At 50.3% G+C, this 12461-nt stretch overlaps 2 protein-coding genes across 6 annotated transcripts in view; one reads left to right on the top strand and one right to left on the bottom strand.

The window, feature by feature from the left end:
- Window positions 1-12461, top strand: part of Kdm3 (Lysine demethylase 3) — a 289432-nt gene that overhangs the window by 145498 nt on the left and 131473 nt on the right. The gene's annotated exons all lie outside the window — the stretch shown is intronic.
- LOC140216816 (uncharacterized) overlaps window positions 1-12461 on the bottom strand; it is a 126051-nt gene that overhangs the window by 10619 nt on the left and 102971 nt on the right. For all 3 annotated transcript variants that reach the window (XM_072287420.1, XM_072287440.1, XM_072287411.1), the window contains one exon: window positions 8874-8939. In XM_072287420.1, the coding sequence (XP_072143521.1) occupies window positions 8874-8939 (66 nt within the window). The remainder of the gene's footprint in view (window positions 1-8873; window positions 8940-12461) is intronic.

Below are 12461 nucleotides of genomic sequence, written 5' to 3'. Positions count from 1 at the left end.
CGGCACCAATTTCGTGTCGGTGTATGCGAAAACGTTGCCGGCCCCTTTTTCTACCTTTTTTCAGGGCACTCGTTTCCGGCCCATTCTTTGCTCCTCCTGCGCCGCGGGCCGTCCGAGTTCAATTCTGTCTCTCTTGTTTTTTCTCTGTCTCCCACAATTTCTCCCCCGACCCTTCTCGCAGCGGCCCTTTCTGCGCTACCGCCTCTCTGGGCACGCAGTAGGGGAGAAAGAGAGAGAGAACAAAAAAACAAAAAATGAGCTGCGCATGGAGAGACTGAAATTGAAAATTTCGCCAGAGTTACGGCCAGTCTGGCGGCAGCGAGGCTCGCTGCTGCAATGCGGGCCGTTCGCTCCACCCGCGCCGGCGGGGAGAAAGCAGATCGCCCGGTGGAGAGGGCCTCTCCTCCATCCATCCCGGAAACAATACCCCTCGCCTTTCTCCCGCTGCCGTGTCGACCGTCGCCCATTGTGTGCGTGTGTTGCGCCTGCCACTCGGCGAAGCATTCCCGAGTCTTTTGTGTTTTCATTTCTCTTTCGGGCCCCCTGCTCTCTACGCGGGATATTTTTATGGGACGCCGTTGAATCATCTCGCTGCTCTCCCCTTGTCGGTCGCCTTGGCTGTCCGCGCTGTTTTGTTTCTTGGCTGTGGGCGGTCTTTGTTTCGCCTGAATCCAATCTGCGGTGCAGGGGGACACGCTGGACTGAAGACTGTATATCGCTGCCCCTGACTTCTGTTGCGTGCTTTGCTTCCCTTTCACTCGTGATGCTTGACGCTTTCTTCGTCCGCCTTTCTCCAAGCGATGCCCTTGAATGGGAAGCGTGCAGCGCTTGTGTTATGGAATTGCGCTTGCTGACATCCCGACACCGCACGCGACAGTGACGATAAACGCCCCTTCCCCAGCTGCATTTCGTGCACGCAGTCCATGAGCTGACGCAGTGAACGCTCCTGCCGTCGTTCGTATGCACGAGCTGCTATAACAGTTCCCTCTCCCTGCGGTCCTCTATCCTGCTGACATATTCAGTAATTGGAGTGTGGGCAATGGCCGTAGCTGTTTGCGTCGTCATATCGTAATGGAATGTGAGTGTTTCGTAGACTTCGATCGCAAATGTACGTTTTGTTTTTGTCTGTGCGTGCGAGATATTCTAGTTTTACCTTGCTTTTGTCATGCTTTTCTTTCACTGTTCTGTTATAGAGCTTAGAACTTAGACATGATCTGTTAGAACTGTTAGAACTTAGACATGATCAACTGTCTGCGCTTCCTGCTGGCGACAAAACTGCCGTGTTCGCCTTATGTTTTCTTGGAGATGTCGAATACGGCAGTCCTTAATTTGTCAAGCTGATTCTTTACGATTGTAGGTTGCCTGCGCAATCGCGGCTGTTCAATTTCCTTTTTAAAACAGCTTGTCATCTCAGGTATTCTTTATCCATTGTATTCCTCACGATTACTCTGCACACGCGGTACAATTGTGCGCGAAGTTTCATTTTCGTAACAGTGCATCGTTACCGTACACATGACGCAGCTGCTTTAATAGATTTTAACGTGAACGAGTGATCTCAGCCAAAGCTAGGTAAAACACGTCGTAATTCACAGATGCATCGACTGCATCATTTCAAGGCTGTCGAAACTTCCACATGAACTTACTACGCGACGCACTGATTTCGTTGCTTGCCAAACCCTGGGGCAAAGCATAGCGCCTTGTGGCTTCGCACATGCTATACGTCCGCTTGTTTCGCGTGCATGGTAACAGGAATGACGTGGATAAGGGTGTTACTGCAGCATCGCTGGTAGAACTGTAATGTCTGGATAACGGAGTTGGGCGGCCGAACAACACCGAATTTCTGTGAGACGCCGCATATCTGCAGAATAATTTTAACCGCCTGACATCGTTTAGCGCACGTCTAACAAGTAGAGAGGAGTTTTCGCATTCCGCTCCCAAGGACAACTGCAATGTTTCGCTGTGCGGTGCTTTCATTGGTTGTAACAATAAATATTGCAATGTGCATGACGCGTCATTATCGGATGATTGTTTTCCAACCCTGTTAGCGCATAACTATCGAAGTACTGTATGTCGCACAATGATGTAGGTTGTCAGCTGCCCAAATAGCTTATAGCTGCCACCGGCGTGTCTAATTGCATGTTCGGTTGGCAGATTCGCGGCCCTACCTGGAGCAGCGTGTGTCGGCGCAGGTTCCTCTGCTGACCTGTGTCCCAGCCAGCCCCTCGGGAAAGCGACGCGCGTTGCGTGCGCGGCCCACATATCCGATGAGATAGAGAAGCCGGCACGTTTGCGCATTCTTGGCCGCCGTAATCGCCATTACGAAAGTCTGCTGCTGGTGTTGCCTCTCGACAGCGGAGTGATAGCGGTGTCTGCTTTCGCCTACTCGTGCTTAGCTCCCGGCTACGGATACCGCCCGTCTTCGCTGGAATGCAATACCCGAGGCTGCTTGCTTTTGCCTTGTACCTGGAACACCTTTCAAAAGCTCTCATTTTGCGTAATGCTTGCAGCGGGCATAGTGTCTGTGCCGCGCTCCGGTGACAGCGTCCGAAGAAATTGCTGACTTCGATTCACCAACTACGAATAGAATCCCGGAGAATGAATAAGAGAAAATGAAGTTACAGTGAAAAACAGCTAGCTCGCTGTCATATTTTCGATTAAGCATGCGTGCGGTCATATACACGTACAGGTTTCGTAAACGTGGCGTCATCAGTTCGTTTTCCTAGGCACGCTGCTCTCCAGCGCACCATGTTAGTCTTCTGAATGTTTGTCGACCGGATATCACCGCAACAAACTATCCGCTTTTACTTATAGTAAGTAGTAATATAAGCCTCATGCCTTTGTCTCAATGAACTGAATGGGTAATTACGAACATGTTTGGTCATATCGAATGCGTTGCTGTTGTTTGAATTTGGCAGTAATGCTTTTACGAACAAGTTTGCATGCAGCCACAATGTCTACGGTCACTGGCGCGTATGTTTGCTCACATGGCTTTTTCTTTTTTTAAATGGCGTAAGAAAATGAACGAAACGGAAAAAGCGGTAGTGGCCCGGCCACCTCCTCCTCCACCTTCACATGCTCCCAGTAGTAAGAAGGTTTGGTTAACTAATAACTATCTTACGGCGTTGCGTCCCTCCGAAGCAGCACGTATTTTCATTGGACGTCAAGAACCATGCACCGTTCTGTTCATTTGTAAGGTAACGCCGTAGCTCCTTTCCACGTAGCGTTCTGTATGCCTGATGACCTCTATTTGACCTTGGTTGCCTGCGCTCTGCGGTGGAGCGCGCGAAGTCGGGCCGATGTGTTCGCCCAGAACGGGGGCGATAAAACTCTTATCGTGTACTCCACGGCAGCTGTGTCCTCGATGCTTGGTGCGCACGCACGCTTTCCTATTTTTTTTTCTTCTGTACTAAGGGAAGGCAGAGACAAAACATAAGTTGCACCTGGGTATCGTGAGACAGGAGCTACGGGACTTAACGCTTAAGCTACTCATAAATGCTACGGGCTAAGCGGAAAACTCATGAGTATGGTGATCTGTCTCCCTTAAATTATAAAAATGAGCGAAGTCAAAGAGCTGCCTGTATATTACCTGTATGAACAGGACTGAACAGCTCATGCTGCTTCCAGATAATTTTTTTCTGCAGTTATCATTTGCAACCATTGCTGTGCCGGCAGCATTTCGGGCTGAAGTTCCTCAAGGAAGTTCCACGAATTACATCGCACGCCGTGCCGCTCGTCCTGCGCGCTGTTCGTCGTGTGGTGGGTGGGCGTCGGAGGCCTCCATATCGACCTCTTTGCTTTACAGCGGACGCAAGCATGATTAGCGGTGCTCGCGCGGCTGTTTTCTTTGCGACCACAGCGCGGGGCCGTCCATGCCGTGTTTGTGCTTCGCAGACGCTGCTTCCGCGTGGATAGAGTAAGCATAATTAAGCCCTGTTTGTTTTCCTTTGCTTTCCCGCCTCGCTGTCCAGCAGCGGCGAGGCAGTGCGGGCCTCGTTATCCTTTCGTATAGCTGTCTCGCATTCTCGTTCCCGCGTGTATGTGCTACAGCCGAAGGGAGCCGGGTCTGCGAGCGCTTGTTCCCTGCAACTTTGTTTATTCGGCAGCTCTTCTCCTTTTCGTTCATGTCGTCGTCCGCTTTTTACCTCACCGCTCTCTTGGCTGGCAAAGGTGTATATGATGACTGATTCTCATTAGAGATTATGCTGCTTGCTGGCCAGTGTTCTCCCCGGCCACACCATCATGCAGTGCGGGGAGTCGCTCAAGAGTTCGTTCGTTGTCGCATGCACGCATCACACGTTCTGCAGGTATATGCACCCATATGCTGCTTGTGCGCGCAATCTCAACAGAACATCGAAATACTGAACAGTGGAATTACGTTTCGCGGGGCGCCATTGTGGCGTCGACGGGACCGAGAATAGTTTTAGAATAGAGGCCCCAAACGTTTTGGGGCCCCATCGAAATACTGAACAGTGGAATTACGTTTCGCGGGGCGCCATTGTGGCGTCGACGGGACCGAGAATAGTTTTAGAATAGAGGCCCCAAACGTTTTGGGGCCCCAAGTAAATAGCGTCGAAGCCACTGCGCATGCGCGAGACGCCAACTGCATTTGGGTTTTGCGTTGGGAACGCTATATCACCGATTTAGCGGGAGCCCAGGTAGCGGCCCCAAAAGCTTTGCGTCAGCAAACATGGCGGCACCCATCGAAGCGACGGCTCTAACTTAGCACAAAACTGGGTTCGATTCGTGGTAACACGTGAAGTTCGCAAGCTAGGAGAAGTGACTGCGGTTATCGCTTTCTCTCAACTAGCGTGTGTTATGAAGATTGATTCATTAAACGCAGCTGATTCCGAATTCGATTGTGGATTTTACGGCTCGTAGGCCCAACACGGCTAAGCTTGGCTGGTGAAGGCACGTAAAGTTGGTTTCCTCAAAACTAAGCGCAACGAATTGTTTGCTGCTTACAGAAAAACCACAAAATTGTAATTAAACGCGAATACACGCAAGTCAATATTACTATTCCTAGCATAATATGGTATATTTTATTTAATTATTCCTAATAGCTCTTCTTTGACACCTTAGTGGCACTGTCAGCGCAAGACGCTAACCGCAAACGCAAAGCCCTATTCTAAAACTCTTCACTCCTGCGTGCCCCAACGCTAACACCCGCAAAGCTCTTTGGGGCCCCAAACTATCGGGGCCCCCTATTCTAAAACTCTCTAATAAGTTAACACAGTATGGCGCGTTAGACATGCCGGAGCACTTACAAGTGCTTCGAATTTTTGTGCATATGCCTATGTATAGGGCGTGTAGGTAATGCCAGCTCTACAATTTTTGGATTGCTCAGTGCTACTGAAACACACTCGATGCTACATATCCGCACCGGCACCGTCCGAAAGTGCAGAATCGTTCTCCATCATGCAGTGCATGGTTAGATAACGTCAAGTGTTTGTTCACTTTACGGGTAGATGGGCGAGCGATGTTTGCGGATCCGATTCGCGCCTTTCAGGTCTTCGTTTTCGCGGATGCTGCGGTGCGCTAGTATAGACCAGTCTTTATTGCAAGCTCGTTTTTTTTTGTTTTTTTTTTTCACCGACTTACGGACTGGAATGCGTGCACGTATGTCACGCGCTTTTCGCGGCGGTCGTTTCTGCGGTTTTATTTTTTGTTTTGATCTCGCGACCGTCCGTGCACCAACTGTTCGCAGCTGCTGCTGTACGCGCGTTTGGAATTGCAGTAACAGGAAGCAGAACTCTGCGGTTCGTTGTCAAACGGCCTTTTTTTTTTTCTTTTCCGCCGCTTGTTTCCGTACGCGTTCAGACAATGTGATCTATTTATACACCTGCGCACCTAAGGGTTTCGGTGTCGTTGCGTGCCCGCTTAGATGAATTGACCGACCGAGATCCGCATCTATATTGTATAACTGACGGTTTCTCGAGGACAGTGAGGTCGATGGTCTTTGATCAGTCGAGAAGGCACCGCGGGTGGCATTTCACTTTTCCAGTCACCTCGCGCAAGCGACGCGCTGTGCCACGGCTCTCCTCTACGGGCGTACAGGCGGCGCTCCCGTGCGTGTCTTTTTCGGGCCAAGGTTAGCGGGCATGACGCAAGCGGCAGCGCGCGTCATGCAGGAAGCGAGGGGCTCTCGAGATTGTAAAGGCGCCACCAAGGCTGTGCGTCCGATGAAAAGTCCGTCGCTACGCGGCCAATGCGACGACCGAGCGCGACCGGCATTCGCTGCACCTTTTCCAAGTGTTTTCGCTCTCTGGGCATCCTGGGCGGCAGCTTCGCTAAGGAAGCACCTCGTGATTGTAAGCGTTGATAGGGGCTTTAATTTGGCACGAGGGACTGCGGAGCTTTCATTACTGGATATCTGGCGGATGCGTCATACCTGCCACGGTACGCTCTAGGAAAGAAATTCAAGAAATATGAAACCTGTATTGGCTTCAACTATATGGTGCTATCCCTGTTACAGCGGACGGCCGTGTACGTACAGCCTTTGTCGTAACCATGTGCTCGGGTGGAGTTAGTGGTCGTTGGACGGTGCACTGTGGATTTTTCTCTCACCACTATAACGCTCGCGTGTTGTAGAAATTTTGAAGTGGCTCTCCTCACCGAGTTTACTTTCTTTCCCGAAAAAAGCTGTGCACGGTTCAAACGAGATGTTACCTCTATTTCTCAATGGGTTTATTTGCCGGTGCTCATTAAGCTTTAGAAATGGCTGGGCCCAAATGTCGCGACAGCTATCTGCCCTATACGTGCAAGATAACCGAGGCTGGAGAAGTGTCCGCGGTTGCGCAGGTATGCATTTCTCAGGTACCCCCGTGAAACCTCAGATGTGCATGGTTGAATAGTATGTATACCATTTCGTATGTGTGACGAACTTGCTAGACATCTTAAATACATTGGCATCCGTGTAACCCGTGGTTTGTGCTTGAGAGGAAACATGAATTTAACAACTATTTTTTACCTTTGCGACTACGTCACTGTACTGCTTCGTGCCACATTTCTCCTATAAAGTGCGATTTGTTTGTCTTCTTTACACCTGCTTACATATATCTGAGCTGATGTTCTGTTTACAGACCTGTGGCGCTCATATGCGGCGATATTGGAGTATGTCACGCGCTAATCGCTTACGAGCGGCCCCTTGTCGCCACACGGTGAAAGAGGCACCGCGCTGGTGAGCGAGTGAAGTCTGCATGCCCGACATGTGGCTGGTAGTAAAGCTGTTTCCTTAGCGCGTTTTTTTTTTTTTTTTTTTTTTTTCGCAACGAATGTGCGCACTGCTTCGACTGTATGACGTGGCGCATAGCGGCACCTGCAGTCAAACGGGGCGGAAGCGAGGGCTATCAGCTGACTTGCTTCGTGGGATTGCACTTCAGGGTGCAGTTGATACGGTTGGCTGCTTGCCAGCACGTTGTACTTGCTGCGATCTGATTTGGCTTCTCTGTTTTCTGGAAAGTTGGTTTACTGCTTGATACTTTTTATCTCCTACCGTAACTCTCGAGCAGAGCGGATTCCTGTGCATCTTCGGTCGTAAAACTGCCGCTCGCGTACGACGGCGCGTGCTTTGATTGACGCATAAACAAGTACGCACTACATGCTACGCAATACAGCCGGAACAGCTGCGGCGCTGGAATCTTTGTTGTATACGTGCGTGACCACTCGGAGTACACGACACTCCTCGTCCCCGCAGCTGCGTAGGCGGTTCTCGACCTGCGCTACCCAAGTCTCGATAAGTGGCAGTTACGCCGAGTCTCATCGACGAGAAAAAGACTCGCAAGGTGCACCATCTGTTCAGCAGGCCAGACGAGTGCGCGGACAGCGCCGTCGCACGCGAGCCCGTTTGAAGGAGCGTGCGTGGCGCCAGTTTGGCAGCGGCGCCGCGGTGGTCGAGCGGGCGGTTGACTCCTCTGAAGGGACGTCGTCGGTCGGCCTGCCACGTGCTTCCCGAATGAGTGACCAGTAGCCGCCATCAGACGGGCTGTTCTCCCCTCTGCGGCACCATGCATGCGAACACCGGGTGTCCGAAACCGGCTCGTGGCGAAGACGTTAGCAGTCGACTTACACCGTGTTATATGGGCCGTATGTAATGTAGCCAGTCATTGTTTCTGTATGCCTGCCGTTCGCAGTTCGGCATTCGTGCGAGAGTTACTGTAAATTGCCAAGGCTAGCCAGATTGCTTAGCCTGTCGTGCCCCCGTTTCTCGTTTATGAAATGTCGTGTACGGCTAGCACAACTGCTGTTGTATCGCAGCGATCCGAAGGCGTGCGCGTGGAAGGGGGGCGGCAACGTTGACCCTGGCGCGCATGTCTCGCTCGACGAGGACGGCGCTGCGCCGGCCGCCGTACCTCCGTGGACGCGCAGAGAGTGGAGGCAATGGCGTCCTTTATCGCGAAATTGTCCCGGCTTGTAATGCGGTAATCCCTCCGTGATAGTGCAGCTGGCGACACTGCATTTACTCGTCGTTGGAGTGCAGTCCTTTGCCGTGGTTCTCTGATGTGCGCACCTCGCGATGAGCCACAGCGGTGTGACCTTTGCCACACTGCTGACCACACAGAGCCAGTGAGTCCGGGGTGTGGGCCCTTCTGTTGTTACCAGAAAAATGCTAAATGTATGTTTTGTCGATGTCTCATGAAATGGCTTTAAGTTCTAAAACCACGTTTCGGTAGAGACGCCCCTGAAGTCTAATTCGAAAACTGCCAGACGGTTGAAGTACTTGTCAGCACTAATTTTTGTCGTAACCTGTCGCAAATGTCGGCTCTACAACTGGGCGTCACATAAGCGCACAGGTAACGCTTTCGAAGCGTCTTTCAGCGAGGTGAGAATGAGGAAGATGCCGTCGAAGTATAATATCTTCATGAAAGAAAACTTACCCGTTGTCGGTGGCAGAAGAGCCGAGCTGATCAGGACTACGGCGCAGGCTTTAGTCCTGACGGCCACTGCGTCAGTGAAGATCAAACTTACTCATGGGAGCCAGGAATGAAAAGGAACGGCTTTCTCAGTGTACATGTATCTGTAAATTGCCATATCTGTATCTGTAAGTCTGTTATTGCGTGTAAGTTGAACGCTTATTGTCAGGATTTAATATCAGTGCTGCGAAATTGCTGTCAAGGGCTTCGTGTTTTGTTATGTGCCAGCATACGACAGGAATGTACGTATATATTTTTTTTACGCGCTTTGTCCAAAATTGGTGCATACCTGGATATATCTGATATGGAAGGGCAGTGGAGTACGGATTTGCATTGCATTTGCATAGAATTCAAGTCACTTAGAACATAAAGAGTAGAGGAGGAAAAAGTCCTATATTACCTCAAAGTTTGCTCGTGTTGAGAGTTTCTCTATTCCTCTGTTAAATTTGATTCATTGTTTACAACAAAAAGATCGTTTGTTTCGGCATCTTGCAGAGCACCTGCTCGGCCTTTGATCTTGAACAAAGTCGTTTACTGCTGATTCTTCGCTTGCTAAGAGAGTATACCGCGAATGTCTCCCTCTGTTTACCCTGCATTTCCTCTGGGCCATTGCCTCTCACTACTTGTAGCTGGGCATGTACATTAATAAGGATTGGTCATTATTGCGAGGTTTGTTTTCAACTGGCATGGGCAGTGACAAATAACTTGTAGATTATGGCAACCGAAGCAGTATGCACTTGAGGCTGTACAGTCGTCTTCTTTTTTTTTTTCACACACACAAAAAAAAAGAAGAGACAGGGCGGTTCCGAAATATTTGTTCTTATTCCTGCACTTTTAGTTGACATGACGTTTGAGTGAGTAGTGTGTCAGATTGTTCATGCACAAGCTCAGTCTCTTTCGCTCACTCCACCTTTTAGCACCGCGAAAGCGTGTACACAATTCGCTGACGTCTATTTGAGTCCGCGCTCACGTCGCATGCTGAAGCCATAAACAGAATCCTTACGGTTTTTTTGCGAGTCCTTGATTTCGTTCGAGGCCTTTTGATTGGTCGCACCCAGAATGCTCAAAAACCCTGGGTGACGGCAGTTGCGTCGCTAAATGCGCGCAGTGAAATCGAGGAGGAGGGCAGAAGTAACTTGTGTGACTCTACACTCGCCTGCGAGTCAGTATTTATTACGGCATGAAGGCCGCAGCGCAATCGTAAAAAAATGCTTGGAAGTCGCTGCCTTTTTAGGACGCGACAAAATTAGACGCGACGCAGCGGTCATTCATTTGATGCGGAGCACGATTTCCACACGCGTTGTTCAATCGCCTGCCAGATTACGTTCGGTTTTATTCGCCCAGTGTTTGCTGATCACGTCCAGCGGCGCGCCCTTTCCACGACCTTTGTCGTGCTCGGAAAAGCGGCATGGAAGCGGACGCGCCAGGCGTGTTCAGTGCAGTTGCGCACACTGCTACTACCACCTTATGGGAGCATTTGGGGGGGTGGGGGGGGGGGGGGTATAGCGCCGAAACGCGCACGTTTTTTTCGCCGTCCATTGCCGCATCAGGTGCGTACTTAAAATGTAGCAGACAAAGAGTATGCTAGGCCATGCAGCTTAAATGGACATCGATCAGGAATATTAGGTTAGGTATTTTAATAAATTTCGTTTCTCGAATACCAAATGGGCCATTCTTACCGTGAAAGGAGCCTTGCTAAAGCCTGGAAAGACGGCGATAATGAAACATGGGTGCCCGCCCTCGAGTGCCCGCAGCGGTTCTTTGCGACGTCACGGATTTTGACACCGTCTATTTGGGTCTAGTTACCTGCCCATCGGTGATACCCGCCGATGCAGCCTGGTGGCGTTACCTGCTGAGCTAGAGGTCACGGGTTCGTGGCGGCCGCATTTTGGTGGGGTCGAAATGGAAAAACGCTGGTGTCGGTGCGCGTCAGAGAATCCCAGGTGGTCAAAATTAATCCGGAGTCTCCCATTACGGCGTGTCTCTAATCAGATCGTGGTTGTGGCACACAAAACCGCACAGCTTTTTTTTTTTTTCTGTCCGTCCGTGAAGGACGAAGTAGCATTTTAGGACAAAACTCACCCTCGTAAAAATCGTGAACGGTTCTTGCGCCAAAGAGACCTAAAGTACGAATTCTTTGAAATGTGTGACTTCTTATTGACGGACCGGCTCTCATGCTTCTGCGCAAACTCTAAGAAAGTGACAAGTTTGGACTTCAGTTTCTCCAGCACGAATTAATTTTTCTACCAAATCAAAGTAGTTTTGATAGATACGTGTTTTCGTTACTCATTACTTTCACTGAGTGGATGACAGAAGTCATACTAAACAGCATTATTTACGCAAAGAAGCGGCCGAAGCAGTTCTTCAGAGATCGCGAGAAAGGTGACGTGTTACAATGCAAGCGGTTAAAGAAAGTATTCTGGAGATCCGTGTTAAGGAACATGTTATGGTAACGAAGGTGAGTTTATTAACATGTCAAATTTACACGGTATCTTTCCTGTAGCGGTGTGGCACGATTCGCCAGTAGTACGAATAACACATCTGTACTTTGTCGACTGGTTACAGCCCAACAGCGGTGCCTTTTTGAGACGTTTCCGGCTTTGCCTTCGGTCGTCACAACGCAAGCTACCCGAAAACGAGAGAATCGCCTCTTGCGTTTGGGAGGAGTGGAACCTGACAACGCGCCTGACCTGTTCGCCGTCGAGCGCAGATCGATCGGCGCCTACGTACGCGACGGATGGCCTTCCCGGCATGCTGCTGGGTCTGACCCCGTCCCGAACGGAACCGAGCGGCGGCGACGAACGGCAGGACTTGCTTGGTCCCTAATTAAAAAACGCTCTCTCTCGCTTCTTCCGAGAACATATCGGGCGGGCACGGCTTCTCTGCTCTGCTCGACGTTGCGCATACAACGCTTAGGCTTGCTGCACCTGTGTCCTTTCTGAGCTTTCAGTATACAAGGGCTTGAATAACACGGTTCGTTGTTGTCCTTTTAGTTGTTTTTGTATAACATATCCCACTATAATGCAATGGAAATTTAATTAATTAGTATTTAATGGCGCAAAAGCGACTAAGGCCATGCTGCACCAGTCACAGGACAGTATAAGATCCAATGTTAAGGCAATGGCTCTTTACGGGTTGCAGCTTGTGTCAATAAATACTTCCGCTTACCTTACGTTTTTTTTTTTTTCTGAATTTAGCGATGCTTGTATTTGTTCGTTGCAGTCGTTGGTATCAGCCGCGCCAATTTTAGCCCTGGCGTGTTTTCGTTTTTCGACATTTGAGGGATTTCTTAATAAAGGTTCCTCGGCAAGCTCGTGTCGCGTGGGACAGCCTTTCGCTTCGCCGAGCAGGTGCAGCTGGATCGCTACTCATTTGTCGCTCTGATATCAACGAATTTCACGCATGGATGCGTCCGGCCCGGCAGTATGTGCGCGCTGTCGTCCTGCAAGTTACGAGGGTCGGCGACTGGCTGCAGCCTGCGCGTCTGACTTGTTCCTCTCTGTGCAGCGCTCGTTCTTCGACGCATGCATTGGTGCTTGCCCACTTGTGTGG

This window comes from Dermacentor andersoni, chromosome 1, assembly GCF_023375885.2.
Source record: "Dermacentor andersoni chromosome 1, qqDerAnde1_hic_scaffold, whole genome shotgun sequence".
Taxonomy (NCBI): domain Eukaryota; kingdom Metazoa; phylum Arthropoda; class Arachnida; order Ixodida; family Ixodidae; genus Dermacentor; species Dermacentor andersoni.
Note: the sequence above shows the minus strand (reverse complement) of the source record. Positions and strands in the feature narration are given on the sequence as shown.